Source organism: Gnatocerus cornutus, chromosome 7, assembly GCF_029298725.1.
Source record: "Gnatocerus cornutus isolate USDA-ARS CGAHR chromosome 7, icGnaCorn1.1, whole genome shotgun sequence".
Lineage (NCBI taxonomy): Eukaryota > Metazoa > Arthropoda > Insecta > Coleoptera > Tenebrionidae > Gnatocerus > Gnatocerus cornutus.
The window spans coordinates 18772865-18797459 of NC_142239.1; the positions used below are offsets into that span (position 1 = coordinate 18772865).

General features: G+C 40.1%; 3 protein-coding genes across 4 annotated transcripts; 2 read left to right on the forward strand and 1 right to left on the reverse strand.

Annotated features, from left to right (window-relative positions):
• Positions 1–2041: 2041 nt before the first annotated feature.
• Positions 2042–20065, reverse strand: cutlet (chromosome transmission fidelity protein 18 homolog). The gene is made up of 6 exons (XM_088040737.1): positions 19908–20065; positions 18153–19849; positions 17047–17323; positions 16815–16999; positions 2487–2538; positions 2042–2168 (listed from the first exon to the last, which is right to left on the reverse strand). The coding sequence occupies exons 1-6, from the start codon at positions 19984–19986 to the stop codon at positions 2068–2070; spliced, it is 2391 nt and encodes a 796-aa protein (XP_087896863.1). The 5' UTR covers positions 19987–20065; the 3' UTR covers positions 2042–2067.
• Positions 2792–7201, forward strand: LOC148172110 (uncharacterized). The gene is made up of 11 exons (XM_088041208.1): positions 2792–2802; positions 2858–2943; positions 2986–3119; positions 3168–3293; positions 3344–3372; positions 3466–3520; positions 3672–3777; positions 3832–6470; positions 6512–6518; positions 6573–6984; positions 7039–7201. The coding sequence occupies exons 1-11, from the start codon at positions 2792–2794 to the stop codon at positions 7199–7201; spliced, it is 3768 nt and encodes a 1255-aa protein (XP_087897334.1).
• Positions 20066–20422: 357 nt separating the features above from the next.
• Positions 20423–24352, forward strand: Mtp (microsomal triacylglycerol transfer protein). Of its 2 annotated transcripts, XM_088040736.1 has the most exons (8): positions 20423–20747; positions 20817–21320; positions 21366–21569; positions 21941–22816; positions 22861–23508; positions 23550–23899; positions 23947–24114; positions 24160–24352. In XM_088040736.1, the coding sequence occupies exons 2-8, from the start codon at positions 21072–21074 to the stop codon at positions 24299–24301; spliced, it is 2637 nt and encodes an 878-aa protein (XP_087896862.1). In that variant the 5' UTR covers positions 20423–20747; positions 20817–21071; the 3' UTR covers positions 24302–24352. The 2 variants fall into 2 exon arrangements, with proteins under 2 accessions (XP_087896862.1, XP_087896861.1); XM_088040735.1 differs by having other exon boundaries at positions 20423–21320.
• The last annotated feature ends 243 nt before the right edge of the window (positions 24353–24595 follow it).

Below are 24595 nucleotides of genomic sequence, written 5' to 3' on the forward strand. Positions count from 1 at the left end.
TGCAAAAAAGCTACAAAATCAAGGGCAATTTTGAACATCCCTGACATCTTCTTTAATCTGTCGATTTTGACGTTTCTGATTGGACGTTATTGTCTGATTATGATTAATTTTAACCTACAGAGACCCATTTCGGCTATATTACGGTGTTTTATTTTGATCTTTTGGAAATTACAGCAACGCATTGACACAGAAACTGTTGCAATGTGAAGAAATTCAAACTTATTGAAAAGTAAGGTCAGCAAGGGTGCACAGTATCAACGAATTCTCTTCCAGTCAATTTTTGGTAAATAAATTTACTTTTTTCTACGACCGTATTTAAAATGCCGTTTTAAGTTGCCATCTTATAGTGATGCTAAGTGACATTTTAAACACATCGAGTCACCCGTGACTAAAGTGGCGCTTTCTTTAGTTACAGGCTGAAATTGGCGCAATAATTTTAGTCACGAGTTGAAATTAGCCACAGATAAAATTGACAATTGGTTGGAAATTTAATTGTGGTTGCGGTGGTTTCGAATAGGCGGTTCTTGGCACGATAATAAATCTTTAATTATAATTTTTTTGTAATTTCAATAAAGTTGGTATTACATATTTTAGTTTCAATATTTAAATTTATAAACGTTTATAAACTACCCTAGACACTCGAACTTTAAACACCCGCTCCGCTCGTGCCTAAATGTACTCGTGACTAGAAAGATTATAAAACTTGTTACATAATAGAGTAGACTTTAGATTTTTCAAGTTTTTTCTATGTCCTCTAAATTCTGAACTGTCCACGCTGTCTTCTTCTTGAATTCTCTATATTTCTATCCTCGATTATTTAGCTTCTTATACATACAGTAAACTCTCGATAATTTAAACCTCGACAATTTGAAGTTTTGATTCGTTTGTTGATTCTGACTATTGTTTGTTTGCCTTTAAATTCTCGTTTATTTGATTTTTTCTTCTCTTTCTCTCGATTATTAGAATGACACTGTATTTTAAACTCTCGATAATTTGAATTTTTTCCAGGTCCCTTGAGTTTCAAATTATCGAAAGTCTACTGTACATACTATTTTATACTTGACGTGATAGTAAACGTTCCGAATAAATTTACCATTTAAAAACATCGCTAAAATTGCATTTTTAATGGTAAAATAGTAGAACTATCGTCGAATTAAGCCGCACGTCATCAGTAATCATCGTTTTAAATTTCATTAAAACTCGTTTACCTATACAAATAATAAAAATATTGGATTTGAAAGTCTTATATGTGTATATAAACTCTTCCAAGAACAATATAATTATTATAGATAAGATAATACATCTACGTCTACCGTATGTCTTTGATTTACCATTATAACGTAATTTACAGTTAAGGAAACAGGCAATTAACAAAAACTGTATAATCAATGAATGAAGTCCATAAAGTCACAAAAATTATGACGGATCATGCATACTGAATAGAAGCACAAGAAGAACTCTTTTAACAATTTCACTCAGTGTGTAAATTTCATCAGTCATGGATTAAATCTAGAGAATTTTTTATAGATATCAAAGATCGCCTACTACTGACGTGCAAAAAGTGCAGTAAAACTTGATTTACGGCTTTTATCAAAAGCTTATTGTTTTACAACTTGTGCTGCTAATTAATTTTATTACTCTTGTTCCGTTCCACCAAATTTCCTTATCTTCCATTCAGAAAATTCCACTGAAGTCGGATTAGCACAATTTTGCAACCACCAAAAAACCATCCCTTTTAATTCAGTGTGGTGAAATAGTAAAATAATTCAGCTCCAGATCCATAAATCATTCCGATTATGTTTTGTGATCGCGTTATGAAAAATGTAACATTCCGCAACTCGCTTAAAACAAAATTGCAATTCCGTAATGCAAACGAAACGCAATTACTAGCGGCATTGCACGCGAATATATAAATTTTAAATGTTTAAATTTTAATTAAAAATGTCCGCTGTGAAATAACACGATTTTGTCGGTAGAAAACGCGTTTAAAAAATTACATTTTCCTAGGAAAAAAAGTGGCGAGGGAAATAAAATAAATTCGTGTAGCAAAACTATTTTTAAAAACCATCACATCAAGTTTGAAATTTTAATTACTTTACGCACTGCATTGTTGTAGCCTTCCTTGTACTGGTACCAGATGTCGTTTTTGGCATCTTCGAGTTGTTTCCCTGGAAAACCGCAGATTTTCTTGTACAAACGCAATCAAAATTACAACGGTTCGACTTTAATTAATACATTTAGACGGTCGTGATTGAGGAGGGACAATGAAATTGAGAAACTATAGAGTAATTACGTCGTTTGCTGAAGCGGTAATTTATTGGTAATGACGTCTGTAATTGCTTAGGAAGCAGAGGCGAATTCTGGCCCGGATTCACCAGAACACTATTAGCTTATTGTTTGCCGACGAAAATTACAATTCGGATTATTACTGTTTGGATTGGGTGATGGATTTAGGATGTTTCGCGATGAGGGGTGCAATTACTCACCTGATGGGGATTTCTTTAAGATGGGGCGGCCGAAAAAGTCCTTCGCCACCTTCTGAAAAAAATACAAAATTCAATTTACAACCACAAAGAATCATACATTATATTAACTTTTTTATTTCCACGTTTTTGCAATACTGATAAGATAACCATAAATCATGTCGACACGCATTTCTTATAGAAAGCAACGAGACTAAAAAAGCATGTTTACCAACATTTTTTTAATTTCCCGACCTTCCCAGCCCTTGAAATATGCAGCCTCTATTTCCTTTACTCTTTCCCAACCGTATTTTCTCTAACATTGACAAATGCTTGGACCGTTAAGCCTCCAGCGTCTCGGGATCGAAATAATCTGACAAACAATGGAATCACAGTGAAAATGGGCTATCAGCAACCAGTTTTCCCATTTCCAGTAAAACGCTAAGCTCGCAATCTAGCCAGGTCATCTTTCATTACCGCCGTGATATCGTTTGGGAATAGTATTAACCGACTCGTGTTGCAGCCGTCGATACTGAAAATCTCCTCGTTTTTTCTCCATTATTCGGATCAAACGATCCACGTGAAGAGGAGATCGCTATTTTTTTCACCAAATACAATCATGAAGAAGTTTGGTGTGTTTGTGTTGAACATGGCGCGGTCAAATTGATTCTCAGTTGAAATTGGAATTTGAACGGGATTTTCCAGTGGGAAACTTTTATTACGACTAACGACTTTGTTGACAATAGATTACCGAGGAGGAAAAAAGGCTTTATGTTTGTTATTAGGGTAGATTTTGCTTTTCGGAATTTGTTTATCAGGGAGATAAAATTAGTAACTAACAGAAGAGGAAATTTGTCGATGACAATTTGAAATAAGTAAAGGAAAATATATCTAATAAAACTGTTAAAATGTAACTGAATTGATGCAATATTTCACAATAATTATTATTATTGACGCATCGTTCAGAGGCAATTGACTTAACTCAATGAAAATCAACAATCAGAATTGGCGGTTGTAAAAATATTGATTACCGCAAGTCTACACACAAAACAAAAACAGTAAATTCAATTATAATTATTACAGATAAACTTTAATAGTTTAATTAGTTTAGTATGTCTGATAGCATTAGAACTGTCAAAATACAAATCCCTAGATTTATAACTTTTACGTTGATTAAGGATTGAAAATTGTATATAAGACTTTCTATAGATTCGACAAAACAGAGAAATTGTGAGCTCAGATAGAAACCAACTAGAGAGCAAAGCAATCGAAATGAAAGTTATAATTTTTGCCATAGCTTTGGCACTTGTACCCGGTAAATATATTTTTTGATTTTTTTAAAACTGTTTTTAACTATTTGAAATCGCAGCTTTTGAAGCGAGGTCAGCCAGACTACCAGTCAAACCCCAACCAATACCAATTGGCCCAGGTGTAAAACCCGAACCAGTGCCAATTGTACCAGGAATCAAACCCCAACCAATTCCCGGACTAGAAGTACCAGAAATTGAAATTGACCCTGTCCCAATCGTGCCAGGAATCAAACCCCAACCAGTACCAATTGTACCAGGAATCAAACCTCAACCAATTCCCGGAGTAGAAAGTCCAGAAATTGAAATTGATCCAGTTCCAATTGTGCCAGGAATCAAACCCCAACCAGTCCCAATTGTTCCAGGAATCAAACCTCAACCAATTCCCGGAGTAGAAAGTCCAGAAATTGAAATTGATCCAGTTCCAATTGTACCAGGAATCAAACCCCAACCAGTTCCAATTGTACCAGGAATCAAACCTCAACCAATTCCCGGAGTAGAAAGTCCAGAAATTGAAATTGATCCAGTTCCAATTGTACCAGGAATCAAACCCCAACCAGTTCCAATTGTACCAGGAATCAAACCTCAACCAATTCCCGGAGTAGAAAGTCCAGAAATTGAAATTGATCCAGTTCCAATTGTGCCAGGAATCAAACCCCAACCAGTCCCAATTGTTCCAGGAATCAAACCTCAACCAATTCCCGGAGTAGAAAGTCCAGAAATTGAAATTGATCCAGTTCCAATTGTGCCAGGAATCAAACCCCAACCAGTTCCAATTGTACCAGGAATCAAACCTCAACCAATTCCCGGAGTAGAAAGTCCAGAAATTGAAATTGAGCCCGTCCCAATTGTACCAGGAATCAAACCCCAACCAGTTCCAATTGTACCAGGAATCAAACCTCAACCAATTCCCGGAGTAGAAAGTCCAGAAATTGAAATTGAGCCCGTCCCAATTGTACCAGGAATCAAACCCCAACCAGTTCCAATTGTACCAGGAATCAAACCTCAACCAATTCCCGGAGTAGAAAGTCCAGAAATTGAAATTGATCCAGTTCCAATTGTACCAGGAATCAAACCCCAACCAGTTCCAATTGTACCAGGAATCAAACCTCAACCAATTCCCGGAGTAGAAAGTCCAGAAATTGAAATTGATCCAGTTCCAATCGTGCCAGGAATCAAACCCCAACCAGTACCAATTGTACCAGGAATCAAACCTCAACCAATTCCCGGAGTAGAAAGTCCAGAAATTGAAATTGATCCAGTTCCAATTGTGCCAGGAATCAAACCCCAACCAGTCCCAATTGTTCCAGGAATCAAACCTCAACCAATTCCCGGAGTAGAAAGTCCAGAAATTGAAATTAAACCCGTCCCAATTGTACCAGGAATCAAACCCCAACCAGTTCCAATTGTACCAGGAATCAAACCTCAACCAATTCCCGGAGTAGAAAGTCCAGAAATTGAAATTGATCCAGTTCCAATTGTACCAGGAATCAAACCCCAACCAGTTCCAATTGTACCAGGAATCAAACCTCAACCAATTCCCGGAGTAGAAAGTCCAGAAATTGAAATTGATCCAGTTCCAATTGTACCAGGAATCAAACCCCAACCAGTTCCAATTGTACCAGGAATCAAACCTCAACCAATTCCCGGAGTAGAAAGTCCAGAAATTGAAATTGATCCAGTTCCAATTGTGCCAGGAATCAAACCCCAACCAGTCCCAATTGTTCCAGGAATCAAACCTCAACCAGTCCCAATCGTACCAGGAATCAAACCTCAACCAATTCCCGGAGTAGAATCTCCAGAAATTGAAATTGATCCAGTTCCAATTGTGCCAGGAATCAAACCCCAACCAGTCCCAATTGTACCAGGAATCAAACCCCAACCAATTCCCGGAGTAGAAAGTCCAGAAATTGAAATTGAACCCGTCCCAATCGTGCCAGGAATCAAACCCCAACCAGTCCCAATTGTACCAGGAATCAAACCTCAACCAATTCCCGGAGTAGAAAGCCCAGAAATTGAAATTGATCCAGTTCCAATTGTACCAGGAATCAAACCACAACCAGTCCCAATTGTACCAGGAATCAAACCTCAACCAATTCCCGGAGTAGAAAGCCCAGAAATTGAAATTGATCCAGTCCCAATTGTACCTGGAATCAAACCTCAACCAATCCCAATCGTACCAGGAATCAAACCTCAACCAATTCCCGGAGTAGAAAGCCCAGAAATTGAAATTGATCCAGTCCCAATTGTACCTGGAATCAAACCTCAACCAGTTCCAATCGTACCAGGAATCAAACCTCAACCAATTCCCGGAGTAGAAAGTCCAGAAATTGAAATTGAACCCGTCCCAATCGTGCCAGGAATCAAACCCCAACCAGTCCCAATTGTACCAGGAATCAAACCTCAACCGATTCCCGGAGTAGAAAGCCCAGAAATTGAAATTGATCCAGTCCCAATTGTACCTGGAATCAAACCTCAACCAGTTCCAATCGTACCAGGAATCAAACCTCAACCAATTCCCGGAGTAGAAAGTCCAGAAATTGAAATTGAACCCGTCCCAATCGTGCCAGGAATCAAACCCCAACCCGTCCCAATTGTACCAGGAATTAAACCTCAACCAATTCCCGGACTAGAAGTGCCAGAAATTGAAATTATTCCAGTACCAATCGTCCCAGGACTCAAACCTCAACCAGAAGCTATCGTTCCAGCATAAATCAAATTGTGTTATTAACTATTTGAAAGTCAGTTTGTTAATTTATTATGAATAAATAATTGCATTATAAAACTTTGTTGCTATTACGAGCACAAAACCCCAAACTTTATCGAACCAGATCGTCATCATCGCCATTAATCTCTAGCAATTCCATCACCTCTTTTCCGCAACTTCCATCCCTAATTACTTCATCACTCTCATATTATCCTCCTTTCATCATTCCCATTTTCGTTCAACTCTTTCCATCCGATTCCGGCGTCCGTCCACCCCTCAGATTTATATTCGTTTACATTGTGGAAAAGTGTCAAAACGCGTTTAGACGCCCGTCCCGTTTTATGCGGCGAATAAAATTCAAATCGTGTCGTGCTAAACTGATCTTTACGAAGAGTGTCTTTTACGAACAACTCCACATGCGACCTCTATCGCCGTCCGCATTAGTTAAATGGGGTGGTAACTGCCGTGATCTTTCGTATCGTAAAATACTGCCGTTTTTGGACATCCGGCAGGATTATTTTATACACTGGAACAATTTAAAACACTTCTGGCAGTCTTAAAGGCTGCATTTACGCCCCGGAGTACGGAAAATTGGTGCGCTGAGGACAGGAAGACGTATCGAGTTTTATTCGATGAGGGGGGAATTCGACATTTTGGGATGGTTTTGTTATGGTGATTGCGTGTTTTACGTTTATGGATCGAATAAAAGTTTATGGAGGGTTTAAGACCGATCGGATGGCGAGAGATAAAGATCTTGAATTCGATTTCGAGTTACGAGAATTATATCAACAGAAAGTGGTTGTGCATACATTCATAGTAACTTTTTTGTTATTTTTTTCATCGTCTCCCAGTCGCCGGATTTTTCCGGTCGTCCATTTTGGAAACAAACACGCAATTAGCCGCAGTGGAAATAGCCACCGCCGCCGACAATAAGCCGTGAACAAAGCTAAGAACATCCTAAAGATGTTAGAGAAACGGAAGTCGAGCCGTAATGGAGCAGGAGGAGCGGCGTGTGCGCCAGGATAAGCGGCAGATTCCATTTAGCCGTCCGAAACTCTTTTATTTAGGTCGTTAAACAGATACTTGATCCAGTCTAGCTATCTCCTTTTCATCCTCCAAAGACCGCAATCCTTAATGGGAGAATCCCGGATCCCTATATTGTTTAACGTTATTTACAATCGACGAATAAATCAACGTTGAGTAGACTTCGGATGTACTTAATCTGGGATATATACGTCCTGGAGGATACGCCCTTTGAGAAATTTTCCTGCCAGTTTGATCTACTGAACGGTTAGGATGGGGAAATGCAGGTTTATGTTGAGATGCACTTTTGAGCTGAGCGAACCAAATTTGGCACGCGCAAGTTGAAGACCGATGAGTCTTCGGACTGTTCATATAGATTTTTTTCAATTCTCAAAAATGGTGGAGGCGCCGGTACAAAGCTACCTTATTACAAATTCATTATTTTTTTTACCCCCAATCCACTTGAAATCGCCGTCTTTTCAACAATCAATTACACCGACCTCCCTCCCCCGTCCCCGCCCTGTAACCGAGCGCAACTTACCCTACTCACCCCTTGGCTCCAACACAAACACACGCACACTCCGCCTAATGAGCTAACCATTTCCAAACAGTTTATCATTGTGCGAATGTAATTGCGCTGTTATATCATCATTAGCCGATGACACAGCGCTGAACAATGGCACCCATAAATTCAAAACGCGTCCATTATTAATTCATGGTAATAAGTGAAACGTTGCGGATTTTCACCGTCTCTCCCTCTCTCCACTTTTTGTGTAATCCGTGCATTGTCTCGTTTTTCGCTTTCGGTCGATTAGAAGAGAGTTAACCTGAGAAGTGGCGGTGCCGCCCATGACATCAAGACCCCAATGGCCACCGGAAGGAAACGGCCATCTCTCTCCGGGCCGACATCAGAACTTCCGCAAAGAGCTCTACTACGGTTAAGTAATGTTATAACCTGCGAACGGGGGTGCTAACACTCACCGAGAAAATTCATAAAATTCGGGTTTGTTTCGCTACTTTTTCATTACCTTCCATCATCATTCAAAATCTGGTTACGCCGCCAAATGAGAGTGATTAATAATTTCGAAACGACGAGCGTTGGCGCGAAAAGCGCACTGCATGAGATAATTTTGTGGCAAATTACGGCGAAAATGAATTGAATTGATGTTGTGATGTTGAACGATGCTTCCATTAAGGAATTAGAATCACGGGATGACACATCTAGAGCAGTGTATAAATCGTATTTTAATTAACTAGCTTATTCAGGCTGATAAAATATGGAAGCTAATGAATATTAGAAGCAACGGAATTTTCAGGCGAAATTCAAAAATTACCAAATGGCACCTCCACCAAAAATTACGTAAACGACGATATGCTTTTTTAAATTGTTTCTTTTGAAGGAGACAAATTTACCAATCACAAACTAGTCAGCGGAAAGAATTGTAAATTGTACAGTCGACCGAGTGTCTCTCTGTCTTCGTTGCAACTGTTCCAAAAGATAATGTATTGGTTTTGTTTTCTTCAGCATAATTAAAACGAGACGAGACCTTGCATTTTTTGCGTTGGTAGCAATGTTTTTATCCACATTTAAGACCCCAAACTGTCAAGAAACAAAACTACCAACAAACTTCAAATTCCAAGGCGTTTCTCTCGCGATTTTTTGCATAAGAAATAGTTCTTTGATTTTTCTACAGTCGAAATTTGCAAATTTTTGCAAAAATTCATGACTAAAACTATGCCAAACTTCTGATATCAATATCTCGCTTATTTTTTAGGGTAAACTTAAGTTATTATACATCAGTGTACGCAGAATTTTCCACAGATTCCAAAACTGGGATTTAAATTCAGATTCGACAACAAATAACTGAGTTATGGCCGATCAAAGTTTCGGAAAGTTGATTTTCATTTTTTCTCATTTTTCCCAATTTTCAAAGTTAAATATCTCGGAAACTATTAGAGATATTGAGATGCGGTTTGCGCCATCGTTTTTCTCGGCCCATTTTACGTTAGAAAATGCTCTCAAAAGCCCAAAATTCGATAGTCGATTTTTCGCGAAAAAAAATTGCGACTCAAACGATGAAAATTTTTAATTTTTTTTATTTTTGGCCATAACTCGTAAACTATTTGTCCGATAGATCTCAAATTAGGCCAGTAGATAGATTTTGAGCTCCTCTTGCGACCGATGTGTAATTCAATGCTATTAAACGTCGTTTTCATTCTGGAAACATTGATTGAAAATTACCCTAAAATGATGTTTTCAAAACAGTTTTGGCCAATACCTCGTTTATTTATTAAGCAAACTCAACAAATTTGGGTCCCATTTTACGCAGAATTTTACTCTGAATTCAAAAACATGATAATTTTTTAATTTTTGTCAACAAATAACCGAGTTATAGCCGTTTGAAATTTTGGGTTTTCGCCAGAGGGCCAAATTTTCGAAGGTTCGAAACAATTCGTGCTCGATATCTCGGAAACTATTTCAGATATTGAGATGCGGTTTGCGCCATCGTTTTTCTCACAATTTTTTACATAAGAAACAGTTCTTTGATTTTTCCTCAAACGAAATTTGCAAATTTTCGGAAACATTCATAACTAAAACTATGGCCAAACTTCTGATATCGACATCTCGCTTATTTTTTCGAGTAAACTTAAGTTATTATACATCGGTGTACGCAGAATTTTCCGCAGATTCCAAATCTGGGATTTAAATTCAGATCCGACGACAAATAACTGAGTTACGGCCGATCAAAGTTTTGGAAAGTTGATTTTCATTTTTTCTCATTTTTCCCAATTTTCAAAGTTAAATTTCTCGGAAACTATTAGAGATATTGAGATGCGGTTTGCGCCATCGTTTTTCTCGGCTCATTTTACGTTAGAGAATGTTATTAAAAGCCCAAAATTCGATAGTCGATTTTTCGCGAAAAAAAATTGCGACTCAAACGATGGAAATTTTTAATTTTTTTAATTTTTGGCCATAACTCGTAAACTATTTGTCCGATAGATCTCAAATTAGGCCAGTAGATAGATTTTGAGCCTCTCTTTCGATCGATGTGTAATTCAATGCTATTAAACGTCGTTTTCATATTGAAAACATTGATTGAAAATCACCCTAAAATGATGTTTTCAAAACAGTTTTTGGCCAATACCTCGTTTATTTATTAAGCAAACTCAACAAATCTGGGCTCATTTTACGCAGAATGTCACGCTAAATCCAAAACCATGAGAATTTTCCCATTTCGTCAACAAATAACTGAGTTATGGTCGTTTGAATTTTTGGGTCGTCGCCAGATGGCCAAATTTTTGAAGGTTCGAAACAATTCATGCTCGATATCTCGAAAACTATTTCAGATATTGGAATGCGGTTTGCGGCATCGTTTTTCTCGCGATTTTTTACATAAGAAATCGTTTTTAGATTTTCCAATAGTCGAAATTTACAAATTTTCGCGAAAATTCATGACTAAAACTATGGCCAAATTTCTCATATCGATATCTCGCTTATTTTTTAGAGTAAACTTGAGTTATTATACATCAGTGTACGCAGAATTTTACGCAGATTCCAAATCTGGGATTTAAATTCAGATCCGACAACAAATAACTGAGTTATGGCCGATCAAAGTTTCGGATAGTTGATTTTCATTTTTTCTCATTTTTCCCAATTTTCAAAGTTAAATATCTCGGAAACTATTAGAGATATTGAGATGCGGTTTGCGCCATCGTTTTTCTCGGCTCATTTTACGTTAGAAAAAGTGCTTAAAAGCCCAAAATTCGATAGTCGATTTTTGGCGAAAAAAAATTGCGACTCAAACGATGAAAATTTTTCATTTTTTTTAATTTTTGGCCATAACTCGCAAACTATTTGTCCGATAGATCTCAAATTTGGCCAGTAGATAGATTTTGAGCTCCTCTTTCGACTGATGTATAATTCAATGCTATTAAACGTCATTTTCATTGTGAAAACATTGATTGAAAATCACCCTAAAATGATGTTTTCAAAACAGTTTTTGGCCAATACCTCGTTTATTTATTAAGCAAACTCAACAAATCTGGGCTCATTTTACGCAGAATGTCACGCTGAATCCAAATCTGGAATTTAAATTCAGATCCGACAACAAATAACTGAGTTATGGCCGTTTGAATTTTTGGGTTGTCGCCAGAGGGCCAAATTTTTGAAGGTTCGAAACAATTCGTGCTCGATATCTCGAAAACTATTCCAGATATTGGAATGCGATTTACGCCATCGTTTTTCTCGCGATTTTTTACATAAGAAATAGTTCTTTGATTTTTCTACAACCGAAATTTGCAAATTTTCGCAAAAATTCATGACTAAAACTATGCCAAACTTTTGATATCGATATCTCGCTTATTTTTTAGAGTAAATTTAAGTTATTATACATCTGTGTACGCAGAATTTTCCGCAGATTCCAAATCTGGGATTTAAATTCAGATTCGACAACAAATAACTGAGTTATGGCCGATCAAAGTTTCGGAAAGTTGATTTTCATTTTTTCTCATTTTTCGTATTTTTTAAAGTTAAATATCTCGGAAACTATTTGAGATATTGAGATGCGGTTTGCGCCATTCTTTTTTTCGGCTCATTTTACGTTAGAAAATGTTATTAAAAGCCGAAAATTCGATAGTCAATTTTTCGAGAAAAAAAATTCCGACTCAATCGATGAAAATTTTTCATTTTTTTTATTTTTGACCATAATTCGTAAACTATTTGTCCGATAGATCTCAAATTTGGCCAGTAGATAGGTTTTGAGCTTCTCTTTCGACCGATGTGTAATTCAATGCTATTAAACGTCGTTTTCATTTTGAAAATATTGATTGAAAATCACCCTAAATTGATGTTTCCAAAACAGTTTTTGGCCAATACCTCGTTTATTTATTAAGCAAACTCAACAAATTTGGGTCCCATTTTACGCAGAATTTTACGCTGAATTCAAAAACATGATAATTTTTTAATTTTTGTCAACAAATAACCGAGTTATGGCCGTTTGAAATTTTGGGTTGTCGCCAGAGGGCCAAATTTTTGAAGGTTCAATACAATTCGTGCTCGATATCTCAGAAACTATTTCAGATATTGAGATGCGGTTTGCGCCATCGTTTTTCTCACATTTTTTTACATAAGAAACAGTTCTTTGATTTTTCCTCAAACGAAATTTGCAAATTTTCGCAAAAATTCATAACTAAAAATATGGCCAAACTTCTGATATCGACATCTCGCTTATTTTTTCGAGTAAACTTAAGTTATTATACATCAGTGAACGCAGAATTTTACGCAGATTCCAAATCTGGGATTTAAATTCAGATCCGACAACAAATAACTGAGTTATGGCCGATCAAAGATTCGGATAGTTGATTTTCATTTTTTCTCATTTTTCCCAATTTTCAAAGTTAAATATCTCGGAAACTATTAGAGATATTGAGATGCGGTTTGCGCCATCGTTTTTCTCGGCCCATTTTACGTTAGAAAAAGTGCTTAAAAGTCCAAAATTCTATAGTCGATTTTTCGCGAAAAAAAATTGCGACTCAAACGATGAAAATTTTTCATTTTTTTTAATTTTTGGCCATAACTCGCAAACTATTTGTCCCATAGATCTCAAATTTGGCCAGTAGATAGATTTTGAGCTCCTCTTTCGACTGATGTATTTTTCAATGCTATTAAACGTCATTTTCATTTTGAAAACATTGATTGAAAATCACCCTAAAATGATGTTTTCAAAACAGTTTTTGGCCAATACCTCGTTTATTTATTAAGCAAACTCAACAAATCTGGGCTCATTTTACGCAGAATGTCACGCTAAATCCAAAACCATGAGAATTTTCCCATTTCGTCAACAAATAACTGAGTTATGGTCGTTTGAATTTTTGGGTTGTCGCCAGAGGGCCAAATTTTTGAAGGTTCAAAACAATTCGTGCTCGATATCTCGAAAACTATTCCAGATATTGGAATGCGATTTACGCCATCGTTTTTCTCGCGATTTATTACATAAGAAATAGTTCTTTGATTTTTCTACAACCGAAATTTGCAAATTTTCGCAAAAATTCATGACTAAAACTATGCCAAAATTTTGATATCGATATCTCGCTTATTTTTTAGAGTAAATTTAAGTTATTATACATCTGTGTACGCAGAATTTTCCGCAGATTCCAAAACTGGGATTTAAATTCAGATTCGACAACAAATAACTGAGTTATGGCCGATCAAAGTTTCGGAAAGTTGATTTTCATTTTTTCTCATTTTTCGTATTTTTTAAAGTTAAATATCTCGGAAACTATTTGAGATATTGAGATGCGGTTTACGCCATTCTTTTTTTCGGCTCATTTTACGTTAGAAAATGTTATTAAAAGCCGAAAATTCGATAGTCAATTTTTCGCGAAAAAAAATTGCGACTCAAACGAAGAAAATTTTTAATTTTTTTTATTTTTAGCCATAACTCGTAAACTATTTGTCCGATAGATCTCAAATTTGGCCAGTAGATAGGTTTTGAGCTTCTCTTTCGACCGATGTGTAATTCAATGCTATTAAACGTCGTTTTCATTTTGAAAACATTGATTGAAAATCACCCTAAATTGATGTTTCCAAAACAGTTTTTGGCCAATACCTCGTTTATTTATTAAGCAAACTCAACAAATTTGGGTCCCATTTTACGCAGAATTTTACGCTGAATTCAAAAACATGATAATTTTTTAATTTTTGTCAACAAATAACCGAGTTATGGCCGTTTGAAATTTTGGGTTGTCGCCAGAGGGCCAAATTTTTGAAGGTTCAATACAATTCGTGCTCGATATCTCGGAAACTATTTCAGATATTGAGATGCGGTTTGTGCCATCGTTTTTCTCGCAATTTTTTACATAAGAAGTAGTTCTTTGATTTTTCCACAAACGAAATTTGCAAATTTTCGCAAAAATTCATGACTAAAGCTATGGCCAAACTTCTGATATCGACATCTCGCTTATTTTTTAGAGTAAACTCAAGTTATTATAAATCAGTGTACGCAGAATTTTTTCTTTTTCCACCGGAAAAAATTACCATTTTTATAATCGCGCCGCGGCCGTCTAGACTAATTTAGCAAATTAATAGAGAATAAAAGTGAACAAACCAATCAAGTTCGAGCTGGCCCAATTGTTTCAGGAGTCAAACCCCAACCAGTTCCAACTGTAAAAGGAAGTGGTCAAAATTGCATTTTTAACTATTTGAACAACAAAAGCAGCAAATGAGGCACTTTCTCGCCATTTTCATGACTCTTGTGCTGAATTTGGACGACAAATTAATAGTTGAAAACTTCTAACCCTCAATAAACGGTTTACATTCAGGGTTACCAACATCTGAATAAAACCTCTAGTGGGGCAAGTTAAATTATCAAAAATAATTTAGAAGATCGACGGAAATAATCAATATCGCGTTTCTAACAATAAAATTCCCAAATCGGTCAAATTCATATAAATAGAACCCACCTTCAGCCCCAGCACACAAGTTTTCAAAAAACACCACATAAGTGTTCAAATTCACCAAAATTTTATCACACGAGCGGCACTAAACAGTGAAATCGCTTTAAAACAGGAAAAACAGCAATTGATCGTACTTTTAGGCGTTTTTCTTTATTTTTCCAACGCAAAAAATCGCCATTTTTATGATCGCGCCGCGGCCACCTAGACTAATGTTGCTAATTAATAGAGAAGAAAGGTGAACGGACCAATTATGTGCGAGCAGTCCCAATTGTTTCAGGAGTCAAACCCTAACCAGTTCCAATTATAACGGAAGTGGTCAAAATTGTATTTTCAACTATTTGAACAACAAAAATATCAAATTAACGCAATTTCTCGCCGTTTTCATTGCTGTTGTGCTGAGTTTAGATGAAAAAATAATAGTTGAAAACTTCTAACCCTTAATTTTCGTTTCATATTCAGGGTTACCAACATCTCGTTAAAAGCTCTGGTGGAGCAAGTTCAATCATCGAATAAATTGAAAAGATGGCTGAAAATAATCAAAATCGCGTTTGTAACAATGAAATTCCTAAATATTTGTGAAATTGAAGAAGATAGAGCTTACCTTCAGCCCCAGCAGACAAGTTTTTAAAACAACCAGAAAAGTGTTCAAAATCGCTGAAATCTTATCACACGAGCGACACCAAACAATGAAAATCACTTTAAAACCGGAAAAACAGCAATTAATCGCAGTTTCCACGAGTTTTTCTCATTTTTCCAACGCAAAAAATCGCCATTTTTATAATCGCGCCGCGGCCGCCTAGACTGATTCTGCAAATTAATGGGGAATAAAGGTGAACGGACCAATCAGGTGCGAGGTGGTTCAGCGGGAAATTTAAAAAACATTTTTGACAGCAGCTGTGCCCTAAAGTCAAATAATAAAATTTTGACTCGGATTATCCGCCTGAGCTGAAGATACAAAGGTAAATTCGGACCCCTAATTTCGCAATCATGTCCTTGCAACATTGAAAAACCTCTGGTAAATTCCCCCAAAACCACCAGCTGTTTTCTCACCCCCGAAAAGCATTTAATGCCCCGTCGTGTAGCTGGTGCAAATCGCTTTGTTTGACAATCACAATGGGATCGTCGGAGGGAGCATATGGGCGAGGAGAGCGAAGCGTGAGCGCTTATACATACACAAACATCCACTTGATGTTCGAGTACCTCGGCGTACAGCCAAACCACTCGACAAACAAACGTTGTTTAATCTTTATTGTGTTACGCTCTTCACGCCGTATTTGCGTATTACGATGTGATACTGTTTATTATTAAACGGACAAACAGGCGGGGGCGCCTCAGGACTCCGATTGAAATCTCATCCTGTCTGGTAGCTAGAGATCAATTATGTCATTTTTGTTTGCGCGTTGTTTTCGCTTCTTAGAAATGTAATCCCGTCACTCCCCCTATAAATTGATTCCGAGTTAAAACCTAATCCGTCTGACCACCCCCATCCTTCCTCTCCGATGATAAATGTTCCACTTATACAAAAAGTCGAAAAATTGGCGGGGCGGCCACATCGTCCACGTCTTGTCTGGCGCTGCTATAATGGCCTCAGCCATTTAAATATGAAAAGAATATGAAAAGAGCCACTCGGCCCCCGATATGCTCTTAATTATGCCGGTAATGGACCGCAATCCGCCACACTTAATGGAAATAATGGAGATCCGGAATGACGATCATAACAGATTTACTCCGTCGGATAGATTTATAATGTTTTTTTCCTTTTTCGACGATTCGCAGTTATTTCATTTCCGCCCCCAAAAAATCCATTAAGCGCGGAAGAGGTTTAACGCGTCCGAGTGTGGATTGGAATTGACCGCTTACCGGTGCTTGAGGGATACTGACACTCTTCACTTTCAACGTCTGGAGGTGGTTTCGAACGGGGGTTGCAGATCCAACTTGAAACCGACGCATCTTCAACGTTTCGATCTCTTGGGCGATCAACTGCTTGTTCGAGTAGGTGAGAGTCTTCGGCGCGGTGAACGAAACCAGTTCATCCAAACAAGGATCTAAATAACTCTTCAGATAATGTCGTCGATGGGTAGTCATCACTCACCTAGTTTATAAACGTAGGAGCCTTCCGGAGTCCTCTCTTGGACGTAGGTCAAGTTGTAATCAACCATCACGTTGACCACCTTCTCCAGAGTCTTCTTTTCTTCCTCCGTGTACAAATGTAAGTTGATGGGGCGAAACTGGGGCGAAATCACGTATAGCAACAGAGGGACTAAATCCAAAACTAACGCCAGCGAGTGGACGTATGAGCGTATTGCTGGCTGCATACCTCGCATCAATTCCCCAATAATCGCCTTCTGTCTCTTCTGCTTCGTTTTAACCTGAAAGAAAGAGATTTTTCAAAAGACTTGACACTCCGTCACTCTATTTTCCGAGTAGAGACGTTAATTACCGGACAAGTATCGGATGATATCTTTTTAAATGTAACGAGTTTGCTCGGGACGCTGCATAATTCAGGATCTCATTAAAGGGGGCGCAGGGCCGGAACGAAAAAAATATCAGCCACGAAATGACCCGGCGCATCCACCAAAACCACGGCTCAAATTACAGAGACCGATCACGTTGGCGCGGGGTTTAAAAACAACAACAATCGACGACTGTCGTGGGTGTCTGGATATCAACACGTCGAAGAAAAAAACAAGTTCGGGCATTTCTCCTCAGTCCGTCCCTGTGCGGCAGCGCCAAATTGCCTAAATCAAAAGAAAATCTCGCAGTTTTCGTGCGCGCACTTTTTAATACGTTTTCATTTCTTTAAAAGGGTTTCTCAACAACCGGAGCGTAATTACGCCACACAATAAGTACTCATTAATAATTCCTAAGGCGGTGCTTTGTTCCCACGCGTCCTCTTTTTCCCCGGATGGAATTTGAAATTATACAGTCGACAACTAAGCATAAATTCGGACCGACTGTCAAAAACTTTAACTCTTCGTCTTCGTTGCAACTGTCCAAAGATAATTTATTTAAAATGTTCGCGGAAAATGGAAGAGTTCCAAGAGATAATGTATTGGTTTTGTTTACTTCAGCATAATTAAGAGAGGCCTTGCATTTTTTGCGTTGGCAGCACTGTTTTTACCCACTTAACCCCAAACTGTCAACAGAGCTACCAACACACTTCAAATTCCAAGGCCTTCATAGCCAACGTGCACTTACTTCATATCCGGCGCTGGGATACTGCAGCTTCTGCCACGTTCTGCTGGCAAAGGCAAAGTGCCACGCCACGAAAGCGTACTGAAGATAGCTAGCCAAAGTATAACTCTGCGTGGCGAAAATCTCCCTATTCACAACATCGCTGAAGCTGAACCACTCCAAAGCCTCCGTTGCCGCCTGCAACTGCAGCCCCCCTAAATTCACAAAGTTCTCGAAAACTCCCTGAGCCACCTTCTCATAGTCCCCGAACGAGTTCACCACCTCTAAAACCTTCTTCCCCCGTTCTTTCAAACTGTCTTTATTCTTCTTATCCATATAAAAAATATCCCGCCAAACTGAGAAAATCCCTTTCTGAGTATCCTTCTGCCCTAGACTCGTCTTCATCACGTCTGACAACATCACCGCTTTGTTCTGCGTCTTAAAAACGTGGAGCACTGAAAGACACGATCGAATATCATTCTGTGATTTCTCAGCAAGAGCGAGCATGGCCCCCATGTCTGTTTTAACGTCCCTCCATTTCGCTATCTCGCAGAGTCTTTCAGCGAGTCGAGTGTTGCTCGTTGGAGGGAAATTAACCACGAAGGCGATCTGACGAAGGGGGCGCAGCGCCGGGACGTACGCATCGTTACAAATACAAATTATGGGTCGCTTCAAGACGTGCTTTTGATTCTTTTTCTTCGTGGGGGCCCCCGAAATAAACTTGACTAAAAACTCGATGGAAGCGGCGGGAGCTCCGTCGATTTCATCAAACACCAGACAATTGGGGCGCTTTTCAGCATCGAGAACCGAGCGCATCTGAGTGGCATTCTCGAGCGACTTTTTGAAGGCGTCCAAACTACGGTCGTCCGAAGCGTTGATCTCCACTACGTTGTACCCGGCGTGACGAGCCACCATGTGAGCCAAAGTAGTCTTCCCGAGACCTGGGGGGCCACACAAAAGAGCAACTTTGTGGAAAGGGCGCCCATCCTGATCCAACTCTGTATTCAAATCAGACTTTTTCGTCGGTTGGACTTTGAGGCGCCTCTGAAAGACAACTTTGTCCCAAAGTTTCAGCCACCGCAAAATCACTCGATTCGTGCTCTCGTCGCTGAGAAGCTCAAAGTATTTCCGCGGTTTGTACAAGTCGACCCAGAGGTCTTTCTCGTCGGAGGTGGCGACCACAGAGACTTCTACCTCTTGAGTTTGTTTAGTGATCAGATCTTGAGCTTCGCTCCAAAGGTGTTGGTTCGCCCCCGCGGTTAAAGTGATATCAGAGATGATACGGCGGCGCTCCTCCAACTCGTACTCTTCAGAGTGGAATCTTACATACACCCTTTGCTTGTCAGGGCGTGTCACCCCAATAAAGGGGTAGCTGGGAACCGAATACGACAAGTTATCACAGTCTCTGTTCCGTACAGACGTGTAATCTCGGCGGGAACCCTCAGGAGCCCCCTCGTCTTTCGCCAAGCGGCGAAGCTCCACAATGTGTTCGATTAAAGCTAGCTCGTCTCTATTCTCATCAGTTTTAGCCCGCTTGGTTTGTTTCTCATACAGAATATCGTCGATATCCCCGAAAAGCTCCTCAATGGAGCGCTTATTGGTAGTTTGGGTAATTTCACCAACATCATCTTCAAACAGATCCTGTGAAACCTGTGGGATGTTTTCCGGTTCTTTTGGCAAATCCAGACTCTCCTGGGACTCTTTCGGAGCATTTTCTATGTCTACAAAAAATGAAAGCAAAGTGACACCTAACCTCACTGTTGCCCATCACTAAATTACCTTCTTGTTCCCTCAGAACGTCGAGGTCATCACCGTAGGTCAGCTCAAACTCATCTTCGGAGGTGGGAAACTCATCCATACTCAAAATGAGTGAGTTTAGCACGATTTTTAAATAAACTTTTCGTGGATTAGTTTCGCGCCAAAACAAAACGATTGTGGCGACAGTGGTGACATTACCTGTGGCATTACCCTAAACTACAATGTAAAATTGGTTGCCTACATTTCAGGCGGATTCATCAACTTCTTCGTTTCGCTGTGGACTATGAATAACACTCACTTTATCGAATTGATTAATTTTATTTGAACTAGAAGGGGGCAATGTAATGTGGCGTCGTGCCCAGTAATTCTCTTTGGTCGATAAAAAAATCTCTGTGGATTTATTATCTTTATTGCTCATCACTTCATGTTTGGTTAATTAACACGGCAATTTTACAACACAAATCCAATTGTAAAGACCTTGACGCTTCCTTTACAAGCATGTCGTGCGATTTGACTCATTAACTCCGTAAAAAGTACATTCCGGCGCCTGTGGTCATCAGGTTCTTCAGGTGTTCTAGTTAGAGGGGCCTTGACCTTGCATCGGAATGTAAGTCCCATAGACCGAGAGTAAAACTTTTGAAACAATTAGAAACTTCCGGAGTCGTCGCTAATAGAGCATTACGGAATTAAAAGCAATAAACAGACGCTGAAGGATAACGTCAACGTGCTGGAGTTAACAAGTAGAACAAACTTTAAACCGTACATTAACGGTACATACTCGAGCACGTCTAGAAGGTGGGTTCAAAATGTAAAAAGCCAGTGAGGATGGTGGCTCGTTTTGCTACGGTCTTCTTTTGAGTGGTGAGTGAAGACCTTGCAATCAAATTGATTATATTGTGACTTATATCTCCATTGTCTTCATATTATCAGTGAATCCACCAACTGTGATTTCACGCGCCCGTATCGTAGGTGCGTTGACGTCAAATCCCATTAACAAGACAGTAGTATACGAATCCGTGCGAGTGTTATAAATCATGTTTCGGAAATGTTAAGTTAACTTCTCGTGCTCTTTCCACCATGGCAGCACGGATAAAACCCGAGATAACTCTCCTCAGCGTTACAGCGCACTTTGACCCGAGATAAGCCGCAAGAAATGGCCGTGAATTGAAATTAAAAACAGTGGAAATGTGGACCAGGTACTTTGTGTTCGCGTGGCTCTTCGGCCTTTGCTACGGGTTCGTGTTGATCTCGTCAGCTGCTGGAGATGACGTCAACTTGTTCCAAGTCGGAGATGTCGAAATCTATGAGTTACACTCGACGGTGCTCTTCAACGAAAACAGCGAGAGTACGAAGAATGTTGGCTTCTTCATCTCGGGGAACGTGCTCGTGCACTCCGTGTGGGGCGGCGGGCAGGAAAAAGTGTTCAAACTTGAGGTAAGAAACGATTTGAAGAACACGAAGATAATTGTTTTTTTGTAGTTGAAGGCGCCGCAGTTGCACATCAGGTCGAGGAAGGCGCCTTCTCCAGATGGCTTCATTCAGCATTCGTCCAAATTGGAGAGCTTCTCGTTGAAGCCGTTCTATGTGGTGTGGAGACAGGGGAGGATTATCAAGGTTTTCATGCCCAAAGGGGAGCACGTGGCGATGGCTAATCTGAAGAAGGGGATCGCTAGTCTTTTCCAGGTTCGCATTTTTTGCTAAGTCAACAGTTTCGCAATATTCGTCGATATTATTATCGCTGAGCAGCAGAGCGGCGCGTGTTGAAATAAGTATCGTTAGCAAAATTCCCATTTATCAACATTACCAACTTGTCTAAGAGCCTTTGAAATGGTCGAGGCGTGTCTGTTTTTGCCATTAGAACTATCAGTTTATCGTCATCATTAAAAGCAAAAATGACTCATATTCAATGGAAAATACATTCTTTTCGTTGACCAGTCGCTGTTAATTTACCCCTGGGACTTATGCACGTCTTAACTCCAATCGGTATAACTGGTTGCCTTATCACCACCAATTTTATTATCGAAATTTATTTTTTTTTAACTTTTCTTGTTTAGTTCCAGATCCTCGACCAGGAAACCGTCGAAACCGACTCCTCCGGTCTCTGCAAGACCGTTTACCAAACCATCGACCCCACGAAATTCCGCAAAACCAAGCTCCACTGCGCCTCCCAAGACTTACCACTCACCCAAAAATCAGACCCAATTCTAGAAGTCCTCGTCTCTTCATCCCGTGAAACTACCTATGAAGTAGCCCCCCAGCTCACCTTCATCAAAACCGTGTACAGTAAAGAAACCCACCGCATGGTCCTCGCGGCGAAAGAGGACCTCGGCAGCGTACTTCACGCCGACCAAATCCTCAACCATGTCAAAACGGAGATCACCGACACTATCAAAGCCCAAGACTTGAAAGAAGTCGAGGAAGTGATCGTTTCTGGGGGCTACGAAGAAGACAATCTCTTAACCCGAAGAGAAGAGTCGCCGAACGAAGAAGGAAAGACCTTCCCGAATGTGGTCAACGACTTACGGGAGAACATCGCGGCGAAGAACTTGGGGAATTTAGTGTCAGCGAAGGCGTTCCTGCGCTTATTGGAAGTAGCGAGGAGGGCGAGAAAGGAAGAGATCGCGAAAGTTTTAGGGGCGAAGAAAAACCAGAAGATTCTTCCTCAAGTTTACGATGTGTTGGGATACGTTCAGACTATGGACGCTCATTCAGCTGTGATGAAGAAACTCCACTTTGATCGTGACGATCATCTTGATCTCAGCGAGCGCTATTTGTGGTCGCTCTCTTTGTCGGATAATCCGAACCCGGAGATCCTGAAAGACCTCCTGGAGCGACACCGGAAAAACGACAACTTCCCAGAGAAGGTGAAAGAAACGCTGGTGTTAACAATAGCGGTGATGGCGAGAAGAATGGACTCGGAACACCACAAAGTATGTAAAAAATTCGTTGACCACACCTTCATGTCTTTGTTTAGATTGTCCGCAACGTCGAAGAAGCCATCGTCAACAACCTCAACTATGCGAAGAACGAAGCCCGGTTTGTTTTTCTACGGGCATTGAAGAACCTTCGAAGTCCAAGCACCATTCCTCTACTTCTGAAGACCATCAAAGATGGAAGCACCAAAGAAGGAGTTCTGGCATTTAAAGCCCTAAAATCGTTCGATCCTAGCTTCTGGGACAGAGAGGTCCTCAAAGTCTCTAGGTCCACGTTCCTCCAGCTTGACCGTAAACATGACAGCAGCTCCAGGACTCTCGCGATTGATATTCTGCTGGAGTCTCAGCCAGGCACTCACTGTCTTGAAGACTTCTTAGTTTACCTCAAAAGCAACGACTCTAGCCTCGAGGTTAAACAGTACGTCATGCAACGTCTGGAGATGACCTCCGACGAAGACGCGGCTTTCAAAAGAAGAGTTTCCTCGCTTATCACCAGAGATCCAAGTTTGAATAACTACAACGTTTTGTCCCCGAAAGGGTTGTCCACGGCTCTTAAACGCAACTTCTTGAAAAGTCCTTCAAGTAACGGTAGCTTGGTAACAATCCAGGAGATCTTCGGAGGAATTGTGAAGAGAGGCATCGTCAACGTGATGATGGACAAACATGGCACCACCCGCGAAATGTTCAGTGTAAGTACCCAACCCCATTGAGGCGACTAAATTTTGTGTAGTTGGGGATCTTCGCCGGTGGCTTGGGCAGCTTCGTCGGTGGCGACTCCGACGGCGACGACGACGCCGCGACCGCCGGCATGGAGCTCACTCTGCTAGACACCCAAATCCGCCCGTTCGTCTTCTTCAGCGGGCAAGGCGAGCTAATGGGACACGTGTGGTCAGGAACGGCTTCAGAGCGTACCACCGCCTTCCAAAGCCTCGTTCTCCTCCAAGACCACCTGGAGTACATCCGCATAGGTCCAGGTTTCATCGCAGAGTTCAACTCCAAAGGCGCTTTGTCCTTTGACTTGTCCGGGAAAATCGAGATTTCGATTTGGAGTCGTACCGCTGATTCTTTGGTGGAAAAATCGTAAGTTTCTTCCGAAGAGTGGTGCGTGTCTTAACACTTTTTTGCAGAGCTGGGATTGTTACCAATGGTCTTGTCGTGATCGACACGGCGTTCGTGCGCTCGCAAGTTGAGTTCAGCGCCTCGGTGGAGCCGAAACTGGAGTTGAAGTCCAATATTGACTTTTCAGGAAACATGAATCTCTGCATGAGGGTGACGCAGCCGGATTCTGTCTTCAGGTGAGTTACCACCGGGAAGATCGCGAGTTTCAACACTTCTTGTAGGTACAACGTGTTTAAGATCGAGCGCATCCCCGGCAGTAAGCACAAGATGCGCATCGCCAAGTACAAGAAAACGTCCATCCCAGGCACCACGTACTCTCTCAACCACAAGAATAACGAGATGTGTAGTGCTATGTTTAGTTAACCAAGTGCTGTGTTAAGACTCGTGCTCAATTAAACGTTAAGAACGACAGAAGACTTTATTTAAAAACGTATTAATAATCCAATCGTTTTTTCCTTCGTTTCTTCTTCTTTTTCCTGGTCCTTTTCCTTTCTTTCTCTTTTGCTTTCTTAGCCAGTTCAATGTACAAGAGCTTCTGGTTTTCGTCCATTTGTCGCCACAGTTCAGCTCCTTTCTTCATGAGCTGGCTGCTCTTGAGGCCGCGGTTCCAACTGCGAAAGTCGCGAATGAAGTTGAAGAAGGGGTTTGATGAGGGCT

Coding starts and splice junctions, on each gene's coding strand:
- LOC148172110 (XM_088041208.1), top strand. Junction 3,120..3,167: donor TTTGTGTTGAACATGGCGCG/GTCAAATTGATT, acceptor GGGATTTTCCAG/TGGGAAACTTTTATTACGAC. Junction 3,778..3,831: donor AGCTTTGGCACTTGTACCCG/GTAAATATATTT, acceptor TTGAAATCGCAG/CTTTTGAAGCGAGGTCAGCC.
- cutlet (XM_088040737.1), bottom strand. CDS start 19,986: ATGGATGAGTTTCCCACCTCCGAAGATGAGTTTGAGCTGACCTACGGT. Junction 19,850..19,907: donor CGTTCTGAGGGAACAAGAAG/GTAATTTAGTGA, acceptor CATTTTTTGTAG/ACATAGAAAATGCTCCGAAA. Junction 2,539..16,814: donor TCAGTATCCCTCAAGCACCG/GTAAGCGGTCAA, acceptor TATTTTTTTCAG/AAGGTGGCGAAGGACTTTTT.
- Mtp (XM_088040735.1), top strand. CDS start 21,072: ATGTGGACCAGGTACTTTGTGTTCGCGTGGCTCTTCGGCCTTTGCTAC. Junction 21,570..21,940: donor GGATCGCTAGTCTTTTCCAG/GTTCGCATTTTT, acceptor TTTCTTGTTTAG/TTCCAGATCCTCGACCAGGA. Junction 22,817..22,860: donor TGGACTCGGAACACCACAAA/GTATGTAAAAAA, acceptor GTCTTTGTTTAG/ATTGTCCGCAACGTCGAAGA.